The sequence below is a fragment of the Phaethon lepturus genome, unplaced genomic scaffold, assembly GCF_000687285.1.
Source record: "Phaethon lepturus isolate BGI_N335 unplaced genomic scaffold, ASM68728v1 scaffold17932, whole genome shotgun sequence".
Lineage (NCBI taxonomy): Eukaryota > Metazoa > Chordata > Aves > Phaethontiformes > Phaethontidae > Phaethon > Phaethon lepturus.
In genome coordinates, this window is record NW_010522833.1 from 21,859 (window position 1) to 35,710 (window position 13,852).

General features: G+C 37.2%; 1 protein-coding gene across 1 annotated transcript in view; it reads right to left on the minus strand.

The window, feature by feature from the left end:
* The window catches only part of HERC2 (HECT and RLD domain containing E3 ubiquitin protein ligase 2), a 98,290-nt gene that overhangs the window by 1,207 nt on the left and 83,231 nt on the right, over positions 1 to 13,852 (minus strand). Inside the window, exons 84-90 of the mRNA XM_010281953.1 lie at positions 12,028 to 12,111; positions 5,405 to 5,546; positions 4,445 to 4,639; positions 4,219 to 4,331; positions 3,122 to 3,312; positions 1,195 to 1,300; positions 437 to 649 (exon numbers count right to left, since the gene is read on the minus strand). Of these exons, the coding sequence (XP_010280255.1) occupies positions 437 to 649; positions 1,195 to 1,300; positions 3,122 to 3,312; positions 4,219 to 4,331; positions 4,445 to 4,639; positions 5,405 to 5,546; positions 12,028 to 12,111 (1,044 nt within the window). The remainder of the gene's footprint in view (positions 1 to 436; positions 650 to 1,194; positions 1,301 to 3,121; positions 3,313 to 4,218; positions 4,332 to 4,444; positions 4,640 to 5,404; positions 5,547 to 12,027; positions 12,112 to 13,852) is intronic.

The window sequence follows — 13,852 nt, forward strand, 5'->3', positions numbered from 1 at the left end:
CCAGACACATATGAGCTGCTTTGATTATGAATATGTGGTTGGGAACAATCTAAAAAAGATTGTAATACTTCAGCAAAAAACAAAATATGATTTGAAGATTGACGGTTTTTAATTTAGATGAAATGATTAAGTAAACTGAATGAAATTCTAAATAAATGCCAGCAAAAACAGTTGATGACTGACAGTGCAGAACTGTCCAGAGAAGCAAATGGCTGGGAAATGAAACTAATATCCACTTGCCCAAGTCAAGAGAGAAAAGTATTTCTGTACATTAGAGGTCTCTGTTGCACCTACAAGGTAATGTTGCATAAACAATTTAATTAAATCAGCCTGTTCTCTTGTTATGTCATGCTACTTCTCCACTACCACCTTTTTAAAATAAAAAACCCACATATGGTCATACATATGTGGGGTTTTACTATCCCATACACTTTACCTGAATAACAAAGTCCCTCCCTCTAAAGTCTGCAATAGTCCTGGGCAGCCTTGTTCTGCCCCACACAAAACGCAGGAAGAGAGATCGCTCTGTATTGGAGAAGGACTCCATCACTTCCCAGAACCACTGTATCAAGGAAGCAGTTGGTTCAATGCCTTTGTAAGTTGCTACAGATTTCAGAAGGTGAAGTGGAATATCTGGGCTCCCACATACCTGAAAAATAAAATATAGTTATAGGCTACAAAAGTCTGATCAAATAAATTACAGGTGATATGTTCCCTCCATTCTTTAAAATATTTAATCAGCTTTTACACTGACAAAAATGAACACTCAAATATTTGAAGTGCTGTGTGCATAGTCCATTACAATAATGCTAAATATGCATCTTCCCATCACAGGACAACAATGAACCTTCTTTCATATTCCTGAATCACATAAAGAATTAAACATTTTTCTTGGGATTAATATCTCCAATTCACATCCTAGGTCCCTGTTTTGTGGGGGGTTTTTTTGGTTTTTTGTTTGTTTGTTTCTTCCAGAAATGATTCATTAACAACACTGCTCAGCTGTATCAAAATAACCTTATTAACACCAAGAGGGCAATTAAACACTTTCTAGTCTTTCCTTGGACAAAATGTTTGCAATTACAGAGCAGTCACTGTAAATAGTATTTAATGTGCGTTTTGGATTAGTAAAATGTAAGTGAAGAATCTCACTCCACGTTAGTATGACAGAGGTAGCAAAGCAAAAATTGATACCATAGTTTCCAGTTCATATCCTGTAAAGAGTGAAAGCAGAGGAACTGGAACAACACGAGCCATCCCCTCACGAACTGCTGCAACTTGTTCATCAAATTCATGAAGTCTGCAGAGACACATTTTCACAATTTCTGTGAATGCCATTTCTAGCAATTATTTCTAGCAATTACTGTAATATCAAGGAAACTTTAACCATTCTCCTCAAGTCTCCAGCTATGTACCAAGGCACATTAATAAATATTTATCACACAAGATACTTGACTTATAACAGTTTCTACACCAATTCATATTGCACAGCAAGCTCAGTATGGAGAGTTATCTCCCAACGTTTAGGATCTTTTTATTTCCAGGATTATTCATATGCTGTGCCTGGCAAGAACAAACCAATACGCCATTTGGAAACAACATACTCTTGGGAAAAGAGCACTGTGCTTTGAAACTCTGCCCTCAAACATTCCCAACAGTAGACAGACACATTATGGTAAGAGAAAAATAGGTCTGAACTAAAACATGATGTCTGAGGGGACAGGAGTTGCATTTCAAGACAGACACAGATAAGTCTAACATTTTGCTGCTTCTGCTGCCACCCATGAGTTGTGTTTTGCTTTTTTCTTCTCCTCTGTCAAGTAATTTCTGAGATGTTTTACAGAACTATCCAGAGCAGAAATTCACATCATAGACAAGTCCTGTCCTCAGGCTTGACATCACCAAAATAAATAAAGATGTCAAGACAAACTTGGTCTTCTGCATCCACTTTTTCACATGGATTCTATTCAGGTGCTAGTTTTTCTCTCAAAGGCTTCATATAATTAAAAAACTTGATACTTAATCTAAACATTTAAATGTTTCTCCCAAAGGCCATTTAACTGTAAAATGCTTTAGAACTGCTCGCGTCCTTCGAGGATAGCCAGAATTGGCAAGAGAACAAAACTATTTCTTCAAAGGAATATAACATTTTATATAGACATATAATTTATCCATTCCAAATGGAATTTCTCTCTACCGTCAAAAATAAGTTATGAACCTATAATTATTGGTTCATAACCATTTATAGGAAAAAGAAAAGAGAAACAAAGACTATAATTCAGTAGCTGTTGGAAGACACTATAACTACAAACTATTAAGCAAGTATGTAGTGATGATACAGTCTTGCTCAAGCACTCTCTAAAACAGTTAACTATGATGGAGAGACTAGAACAACTATGAATCAGTTTCTCATCCAAATTATCTAAATTTCCATATTTCGATACGCACGAGGCCCACTGCCTCATGTAACAAGATGCCTATGGTTGCTTCCTAGATTTACTTGTCTGGATTAGCTATCCAGGTATTTAAGTAACCAAAGGCCTATCTTCGCAAATACTGAACAATTATTTTCTACTGTTTTCAGGGCAATGTTCAGCTTTTGGCACCTGTGGGTGTATTTACTTGTCTGCACATAGGTATCAGACTTATTTTATGGTGTCCAAGTAATGAACATTTTGGTTTGTGTATTCCAGCTTAGATAAGAACAGAGTAAGAATTCAGGTGGGACTGCTCTGATATGAAAAACTGCAGGAGCAGTAGTACTAAATCTAAGCTCTCTTTACAAAGAACTTAATGACCAAGCCTGTTACTTCATTGCATAGGAAGAACTAGATGGATGGGGCATTTCTCTACCTGTAAAACTGGCTGCCAAAACTGCTCTATTGGGACAGCTATTCAAATCTAAAGCCATACCTGCTCGTTTATTTTGTTTCCTAAAAATTAAGTTTAGCCTTTTCTCCTTGGATAGATTAAGATAAATCAGAAAATCAACACTGTAATCACATGAAAAAATTAAAATACTTGTACACAAGAGGTTAAAGTAGTATACTGTTTAAAAGCTTTTACATATTTAAAAAAATGCCTATTCATGTCAATAATTTGAATGACTTATTCAACAAACCTGTAGTTTATTGCCAGCCTCACATATTCAGCCCTATTATCCAGTGTAATATGAGTGTACTTGGAACTCAGCTGAATATCTTGACCACTTGCATTAGGCACAGTGAATGGGAGGCTCATAGCTTCAAACTCTTCTGAAGTAGCTTCGTTGTCTCGAATGTACATAAGCCCAGGAATAAAATCTTTATCAACCTTTTGAAAATAACAAGCCCAAGTTAAAGTCAGTTTACTAGCACTATAGAACAGCATCTCTTGCATACCAAAAGCAGTGCATCATGTGTCATCTACCAAAAGCATTGTCAAATGTCTGACCACAACCCACCTAACTTAATTTTGAAGGCATAAAATGGCTTAGTATTTTACATAAAATTTCATTATGCTGGGATGTGGGAGGGTGCATGTGTTCTAGGTTTCAATCCTTTCGGGGAACATTTGCCAAGAAACTCTATTATACAACAAAATGGATTTAAAGCTTAAAACCATAATAATTTCTACAAAGTCCAATGCTGGTTTTGGTACAAAAGGAATCCCCTTACTGAGAAGTAAAAGATTCAATGCTGTTACAGTAAGTATATTTCTACATGACAGTATTTGAGAAGGAACTGTTTTTCATAATGAAGACCTAACTCTTACTTCACATTTACTGAGCTCAGTAAACAGAAATTGAAAGTTTGTGATGTTCAGCATGTGGGCACAAACTATTTTCAGTAGTAGTTTGAACTCATTTTCTTTTACTTCAAAACAGTGTAGGCGTGTGCACCCAATTCGTTATTGCACCTTGGCATAGCAGACAGTAACAGCTACAGAAAGGTCTACTGGAAAGTAGGAGTTCAACCACAAACATTTGTCTAGTCAAACCCATGAGAAGATTTCAGAATGCTCTAGAATTCTAATAGCTTATTTAACTACTTTTGAATTACTTAAATTTACAGTTTTAACAGTAAATACAAGTCATCCTTATATACTGACTTGAAATGTGAAAAGCCAGTCAAAATACAAGTATACAGAAATCCAAGAAGCCAATCACTGAAGAAAAATTTATGCTAGAGTCTGCTTGTCTTCTGTAAATTATATCTGACTTAAGAACTTCATACTTACCTCACTGAGATCAGCAATTGTTAGGTTCATTCCTGCAAGCTGTTTCCACACTGGCTCAGCCAGGTTGAGGCTCAGAGGGCTGCCAGTCCGGATAGCAATGCCCAGAAGTACACCTGTAAGTTGAAACACAGCCTTTTTAATTTTTTTTTTTTTTTTTTTTTTTTAGATTCCCAATATTCTGATCATGTAATGCAAGTACAACGTCACAATGTTGCTAAGAAATTACCAAGAAAACGAAACATGTTCATATGCAAGAGTGACTTGGCAGCAGGATTTAATAGGAAACAATCTCTGTTTGCTCCAGATTCATCTCTTCCATTTGGTGTCACAATTAACAGCGGGGTCAGCCCATTCTGAAGCTCCTCGCACATTTCTGCTATTGATTCACTATAACCTCCACCGCAATCGTCCACAGATTCACCTTGGAGAAGAAAAAAAGTCTCAAAATTAAATGTTCTTTCAAAAATAAATGAAGTATTGAAATAAACTGTATTTCCTTCCACAGGGACGACTGAGTAAACAAAAGTTTACTAAAAGCTACATTGTCATATCTGTTCATATGAAAGCCTTTTCTGTTTTGTTTTATATTTGGGTATTTCCAGTTCATTGTAAACTCTATTATTTAGAACATTATACAACATATTGCAGTGTCAAAAATACTATTTTGCCAGAGTGTAACTAACATTTTTGTGTTATAAAATAGAATAGAGGCAGAAAAAGAAAGCAAAGCAACATGATTCCTAAGTAACATTTTAAAGTAGATATATTTTATATCTCTTATACCAAGTAGACAGAATGGCTCTTCAATCTAAAATATTTTTCCTCAAAAAGCTCAAAGTGATATGTGAATTGTAAAGACAACCCTACCAGTAAAACCAGCTAGCCAAGACTATTACCAATTCACACAACTGAAGAACAGGTTTAGGTTTTTCAAATGTTTGTTGTAAGCAGAAGACTTGCCCTCGGAATTTGAAGAGAATTACAGACATATTTCCACTAATCTTGAGATTTTTTATGAAATCACTTTAAAAGGCTTTTTTACTTCCTAACATTTTAAGCACCTTCCTCTGCCTACACACATGTTTTCTCACATCCTCTCCATCCTTCAGGTCCTCCAAAAAATTAAATCTGAAGAAAACTGTAAAGTTAAGTGCAAAATAGGTGAGGGCATTGAGAATCCTCTTACCAACAAACTTGACTTTCCAAACACGATGAGGAAGCAGAAGGCTATCAGGGCTGAAGGAACTCATTTTAGCACACATCTGTCCAAACACTGACTTTGTACCATCAGGCCCAGCCAGTCCTCCTTTACTCCTAGAACGTTTTACCTATTGAGTAAGCACATTATAGAAGTCACCGTAAGAACACATTTCAGCTGGAGTCGCTGCACAGATCAGACCATAAGATTAATGTTTATACAATACTAATGTGCTCAGTGAAACATTTGCAGAGTCCACAGTGTATCTTCTGTGTCTGTGACATATACAGAAGAACAACCAAATTTCAAATTACAGCATTACAATATTTTTCAGTACCATCTAATATCCACCCCTAGATATAGATATCACAGACTCCTATTACTTATCCCAATCCTCTCCAGGAGGATGAAAGCACTTAAAATCTCAGGCTATTAGGAGCCTTAGAACTATTTCAGAATCGCATGACGGTTCAGGTCAGAAGGGATCTCTGGAGGTTATCTGGTCCAACTCCCCTGATCAAGCAGGGCCACCTAGAGCCAGCTGCCCAGGAACTTGTCCAGACAGCTTTCAAATATCTCTAAGGATGGAGACTCCACAGCCTGCCTGGGCAACCTGTGCTAGTGCTTGGTCACCCTCACAGTGAAAAATTGTTTCCTGATGGTCAGAGGGAACCTCCTGTGTTTCAGTTTGTGCCCGCTGCCTCTGGTCCTGTCACTGAGCACCACTGAAAAGAGCCTGGCTCCCTCTTCTTTGCACCCTTCCTTCAGGTATGCAGAAATATACACTATATGAGATACCCCCAGAGCCTTCTCTTCTCCAGGCTAAACAGTCCCAGCTCGCTCTCTCAGCCTTTCCTCATAGGAGAGATGTTCCCATCCCTTAATCATCAACTTGGCCCTCTGTTGGACTCTCTCCAGCATGTCCATGTCTCTCGTACTGGGGAGCCCAGCACGGGACCCAGTGTTCCAGGTATGGCCTCACCAGTGCTGAGCAGAGGGGTAGGATCACCTCCCTCGACCTGCTGGCAAGACTCCTCATGCAGCCCAGGATACCATTCGCTTTCTTTGTGACAAGGGCTCATTGGTGGCCCATGCTCAACTTGGTGCCCATTGGGACCCCCATGTTCTTTTCTACAAAGCTGCTTAGCAGCTGGATGGGCCCGAGCATGTACTGCTGCCTGGGGTTGTTCCTCCCCAGGTGGAAGATTTTGCACTTCTCCTTGTTGAACTTTACGAGGTTCCTGTCAGCCCATTTCTCCATCCTGTTGAGGTCTCTCTGGATGGCAGCATGACTCTCTGGTGTATCAGCCACTCCTCTCAGTTTTGTATCATCAGCAAACTTGTGTGGGTAAACTCTGCCCCATCATCTAGATCATTAATGAAGACGTTGATCCCTAGGGTACCCCGCTATTTAACAGCTTCCAACTAGCCTTCATGCCCACTGATCACCACCCTCTGGACCCAGCCATTCAGCCAGTTTTCAACCCACCTCTGTGGGTAAACTCTGCCCCATCATCTAGATCATTAATGAAGACGTTGATCCCTAGGGTACCCCGCTATTTAACAGCTTCCAACTAGCCTTCATGCCCACTGATCACCACCCTCTGGACCCAGCCATTCAGCCAGTTTTCAACCCACCTCACTGTCTGTTCCTCCAGCCCATACTTCGTCAGCTAGTTTCTAATATAAAGATAGGACATACCTAAACATTAAGAAGAAAGAGTTACTGGTTCCAGGATAGGCTGCACTGCACCTTCTGCAATAGGTCCTATCTCTGTGACATAGCAGTTTAACTGTCAGTGATTACTACAATTATCACCATTTACAAGCACTGCAAATACACACACATGAAAAACATGTTTCTGGTTATCTAGATGCTTCCTATCTAGATGCTTCCCCTACATGTCCTGAACTGACCTCACAATGCTGAATGATTGTTCTCGGTAATTTCTATGACCTGCATAGTTATAACTACTTGAGGCAGTCTCAGTTCGAACACAGCTGACCACAATAATGATGATTTTTTTTTTAATTAAAACTAAAAATTTGGAGGTTGATTAGCCCTTAGTAATTTTACTGTTAGAGCTGGAAACCTGCAAAAACAGTAGGTGTGCTCATTGCACCTAGACAGAATGATTCTTACCAGTTCAGTTCACAACTCTGTGGGCTTTCGTCCCTAGATAAGGAATTTTATGTTCCCCCAAACACCAATACCTTACTTATCTTTAATTTCAAACAATTCATTGTTCATCTGTCTTTACTCAGCATTGTATCTGTTCATCTTTAAAGGAAAATGGAAAGACAGAGGGCTATCAATGATAAAATTTGTTGATAAAGTTTTCTTCCTCTATTTCCAAAGACGCAGCCAATGCCGTGGTAAATTCAGTTTTTCTGGGTTGCAATCCGCTTAGTTAATGCATCTTATCTCTACTCATATATTCAATTTTCAAATCTGGGTAAGTTTTTCATATGTAAGACAGATCAGAGGCTGTGTTGTTGGTCAGAAAACAGAATACATTATTCTTATATTCATTAATGATAATATTTAAATATGCATCTATGATACTTACTAGGAGCCTCTAAAAAATGAGTAAGCACTACCAAAATATATATGTGTATATACAGGCACACAGAGTAATGTGTTTCTTAAGCACCTACAGAAAAAGTGTATTTTAAGATTTGATGAAGATCCATAAGAAATGGCATGCAAGGAAAATCCCGTATATATTGCTGCAAGAGATGCACACGAAGTGGATAAGAATACAAAAAGCATTTCACCAGTATAGAGAGGAAAGAAATGGAAAGTAAACAGAAGGCTGGAGAAACCCAAGATGTTTTTTTCCCCCTTGGTGTTCTGCAATTTATATTCTCAACCTGCCCTGACAGCAAAGGGACTCCTACAGTGCACATAGTTCACTAATATCCATGAGATTGTTCATTCAAAAATAACCCAGATTCACCCCCACTAATCTGTATTTGGTCCCACTTCAAGCTACAGTGCATCTCAAAATCCAGTTCTAATGCTGCATATTTCTGATGCCCTGGATAAAACATCCACCAGATTTCTGTTAGGTTTTATTGAAAGGCTGACACACCCAAGTCCTCCTCATGTATAAGATGTTCTGTATCAATACAAGCTGGTTTTAATTTAAAAATATGGATGCCCACAAAGTTTTAAGTTGAGAAATCACCAGGTCTTCTCTGAAAAAGAGGACAGTATGAGCAGAAGGTCTATGAAACCAGTAGTTAATTCACTGTTTTTTCAAACCTCAGACCTAAAATACAAATTACTCAAGTGACAATAAAAAGGCAAGCAATCCTGCCTGAATTGAATAGGGCGGCATGCATATTTGCTATTATACGTTTAGTTTAGTATTTGTTTAATAGCAACACAAAATTTTCATTTAATCTGATCATTTCAGATGCAGGAATAGTTACAATTTGACTTTTAACAAAGCAATGTAAGAATGCCATGAAGGATTATTGATAATTCTGCCAGCACCGTAATATATTGCTTGCTGACAAAGACAGATGCTCACATTAAAATTTATTAGATTATTAGCAAAGAGTAAAACACTTCACTGAAAAATGAGAAAAACTCATACAAATATGTTTAGGCCACAATCCACTACAGGTGTTTAAGCTTTTATTGTAGAGGTCTGGAGCACAGCATCTTGCTCATGTTTCCAAATCATACCCTTTAGATACATAAGTATCCTGTGAAATCTATGTTATTGAATAGGCTGAATAGGGTCAGATATAACCCTCACTGAATACATGACTTATTGAACACACATGATGCATCTCAAGTTTTTAAAATGCAGTTCCAGCCTTCTGGCTGATGAGATAATTTTTTAGCAAAAAAAAAAAAAAAAAAAAACAACAAAAAACCACTATTGTTGATTAGAGACCAAGAAGGATTTTCGTAAAACAGTCTGCCATCAGAAGATACCAGCTTTTGGAAAACCAACTTTTCTTGGACCAAAGAGAAATGCAGCATACAGTGAAGTATGGAAGAATCAAGTTCAAGAACATGCCTCAGTGAATCATTGCTTATTGTGACAGAACTGTTGCAACAAAGGGTGAGAGGCACTCAAGTCAATCTGTAATCTGGTTAAAGCATTTTGAAGTAATGAAGACCAAAATTTAAATTCTATCTCTGAATCTGAAGAAGAAAACTTTATATTTGTCTCAAGCAGCCTCAGCACCCACTGAAATACTGGCCATCTGTAGGACTCTTTCCAACCCACCAGAACTTGGCAGAAATGTAGCACATAAAGCCATACACTCAGAGACTAATAAAGTTTACAAAAAGATGACAGCTTATTAGTTGGAATCAGCTAAAAAGCAGAAATATGTTCTGTTTACATAGAAGACAGATCTATGAATAAAACAAACACAATTCAAGGATATGTCATGGAATCAATTTCCAGAAGAGGTAGAGAAGTATCAGTGTGATAATTACAAGAGCACAGATACAGTCTCACCTGTACCCCAAGGCTTCAGTTATCTATGCTTAAACTGAAATGCTATAGAAAAAATACAGTATAAAAAGATGAGTAGTAGAGAAAGACTATTCTACACAAGCAGACAAAAAAGAGCTTAGCCTGATCAGTGTAGGAAAATGAAGGCTGTCATGAAATGAGTATTCTTTAAAAGCACATTTGATAAGGGAGAATGACAATAACCAGGAAGGAGGAATGTTTTTTAAACTGAAGTATAACACTCACAAAACAACAAATAATTCATTCGTTGATATGCTGTGCCTACTTTAAGATCAGAGCATTTTTAATCATCAGGCTAGTGAGATTTCTATAACCAGCATTTAATAAGGAGCGCTAGTGAGGAGGAAGAAACTATTCTTGAGGTGAGATTTAATATATCCGTGTGACATTCCTCCCATGACAGTAGAAAACATTGAACCAGGAGATCCTTTGCAATATTATATTCCTGAAAGTAGACATTTCTCCTTAGTAACTGAAACTTGTTTCCCTTTTAAAACGGGGAAATTGCTTTCAACTGCTGTGATAATCTCTTTCATCCAAAGGCAAGATATGATTTAACAGCATTATGAATGTGACTGCCTGTAGGTCATAAACACACCGTCCTTTTGACACCAGATAAGCTACACCAGTACTTAAATACTAGAAAAATCTGATCTACTAGTAAGAAGGTCAGTAAGTAATCCTGAGCACTGAAGCCCCATCTAGACATGTAACTGTTCGTTCACTTTCTGGCTCAATCTTCAACTACTTCTATTGCACCTTTCCAGAACAAGGCCCAGGTGCTGTTTTGGAACATTTTACTTAATAGCCATTCCCAAAAAATAGTATGGGTAAAACTGCATCAAGTTTGGTTTCTTTTGCCCTTCAGAGTCCTCCAACAGTGTCCCAAACTGTCTCTGTGCATTCAAACTTGCCCTCATGCTACACCTCAAAGCATAAAACTCACTTAAGTGCCAGTCTGGTATTTCTTTAGCATAAAACTGTGAGACAGATTCAAGTAACTAACTGGAACACAAGAGAAAGCCTGTCTTAATTAATGAACTCAACAGTAGAAAGAAGACACTAGGAAATGAGCCTAACACCTACTCACTAGTTTCCTGTTTAAAGTTAAATACTTGCACTGCTTTATTGGACTTTCTGAATTCACACACACACAAAAAAAATCATGAGACAATCTGTGGCACTCTCTTCAGCTTCAACTTCCCAAATAATAAAATTATGTGATTAAAAGGTGGTGTTTTAGTTTAAGTGCCCATAGAAAATGGCAAAGAAGCAGAAACAGGGTCCAGCCACAACAGGATGTACTTCTGTTCACTAAGAGAAAATTAGTCAGTCAAAACTTTCACAATTTCTCCATTCTAACCTTACAAAGAGTAGGTTTTCTTACTTCTTACAACATACAAAAAAAAGAAAATCACCACTAAAGGAAAGAAATGCATGAGGATTCTGTAAGACCAGGCTTCAGTCCATTTAAATGAAAACAATGTTTTACTATTCTATGTTACAGAAATATCTATGGAAAGAGAGACATATCTGGCCTAAGGCACTACATTACATTTTCTAACGTCAATGATAGGGCATAAAGCCCTTTTGTATCAAACAGTTCTGCAATCAATATGACCACATGTGATGACCAGCAAAGTACAAGAGTTTATCAGGCTGATTTTTAATTATATTCAAGGGTGCCTTTTTTTCCCCTTCCTGTTCTCTGTTACAATAGCAACAGCTGAATAATTCATTAGATCATTTGCAAAGGTAAGACAGGCATCGGAATCACTATTCTCTTAAATTATCTAACACAGCGAGTTTTGAAAAAGTGGTTCTTTGTCAAGCAGGACATACTTTGCTCATTAGAGTACAAATCATTCGCTTAATATTGCAACAAGTGTCCCCCTCCCCGCAAACAACTACAATGTGGATGAAAACATACTGAAAGGAAAACGAACAGCCCTTGCTACATTCACTTCTTCATTGTTTGATTCTCTGATAAAAATTCAATTCTTCAGTACTCATATACCAAACAGCTGAAACTTGGGGACTTGACAAATGTATAGCACTGTGGGCTAAACATACAGATACTAAAATCAAAACTTCAGCTTAAGATACCTGTATTCTGTTGAGCTCTACAACTGGCCCATGCTGACGATCTCTCACCATAGTTGCTTGCACAACTTTTCTGAAAGCTGCCTCCTAAAAAAGGAAAATATAAAAAATTAAAATAGTGGCAAAACTGCAATCAAATAAGAAAGCTGCACGTATTTCACACATACTTAGATAAACACATACTTAGTTTTACTGAGGAAATAAAAGACTCTTCAGCAGAAGAGAGAAACTGATCCTGCAATACTATCCTTCAGCGATTTCCTCCTGACTACATTACAAAACACCAGAAAAGGCATAGCACCTTTGAGTGTTTCTTAAGAAGAAACGGAAAAAAGCATGAAATACTTTTGAAATACTAAAATTAAGTAAAAGCAACGGAAGATAAAGCTGTGAGATGCTAGTTAAGGATCATGTTATTTGTGCAACACAATTCAAGCCTGAAACAGCTAGGATACTGAAAAAGTAAAGAATAAAGTCTCTCCCTTATCACTCAAAACCATGGCTTGACAGGTTGTACTTCACCCAGATTCAGTTATTACTAAGCAACCAACATGCTGCTGAGTGCAGGTATAAAACAGTTTATACCAGATTAATATACATATATAGAGAATAATTAGTGTCAGAGAAAAACAATCCAAAAAAGCCAAAGATGACATCACCTTGCTATGGAAGGTAATAAATAGAATAGAAAAGAATGTTTCCAGGGATGGGAATAAACAACAAATAAAAATTAAAAAATATACTTTTCATGTGAATTCAAGTATGTGAGGTCCTCTCACTAAATATTTGGATCAAATGTTACACTGTCAGCTTCAAGCAAGCTTTAAAAAGATTTTAAGACTTTAGAATCTCTGAAGGTATGCCTGACTTGAATACCTAAATATGAATATGAAATTGCAGCTTCTGGTGTCACTGTTCAATGCTTTTAACATAAAATATGCCTGATATCATGTTTTATCTTATATCTGAAGCCTTTCTGTAACTTTTATGCAGACTCTTAAAGTAAATTATGTTGAATGTGCCTCCTGCAAACCCATTCCTATACTTAACATCATAAGCCTGAAGACTCCATATTAAGCGCACTGGCATATAAAAGTGTCATGAACAGAATAGCAGAATAGCTAGGATTTCCTTTTCCTTTTTTCCCGTTTAGGTTTTGACGAAACATGTGTGGTCTTCTCTTTGTCTGTGAAGCATGTATTCTGCTGGATCGGTCTACTACACAATTTTATTGGAGTCTAGAGAAAGAGACCTTGAGACAATACATGCTAAGGAGTCTAGTTACAGTCTACGCATCTTATTTAAGGACATAGAACAGCATTACAGAGGAAAACTTAATTGCTTCTCTCTTCTAATATATCTCTCCCAGCAGATTTTGGCTGTTTATATAAGGTTATAATTTTTTGTTGGACAAGTTACTACAACAGTGAGAAAATTTAGATCCAAAATGGATGATCATACTGATGGCAACTCATGTTTTTAAAGGTTTTCCGTATCTGCAGTTTTGAGTAACTGTTGTAGCCCTCAAGCATTATAATTATCTAGATTTTCTCATGACTGACTTCACTTACAACTATAAAAATACACTTTCTTTACCAATTTGAGATTGAACTCCTAGGTATTGTCCTCACTTTTAGCCCAGTCTAAAAGAAGTTTGTACCAGCATAGAGCTTTGGATCAACTAGTATATCACCTGATCATGACAACTGTAATACAAAAAGCAGACAATGACCATTTCATACCTATCTTACATTTTTTTCAAGGATAGCATCTACTGAATACTCTAGAAGAACTTGACTATACCACAAACTGAAGATTTACAGCGTAG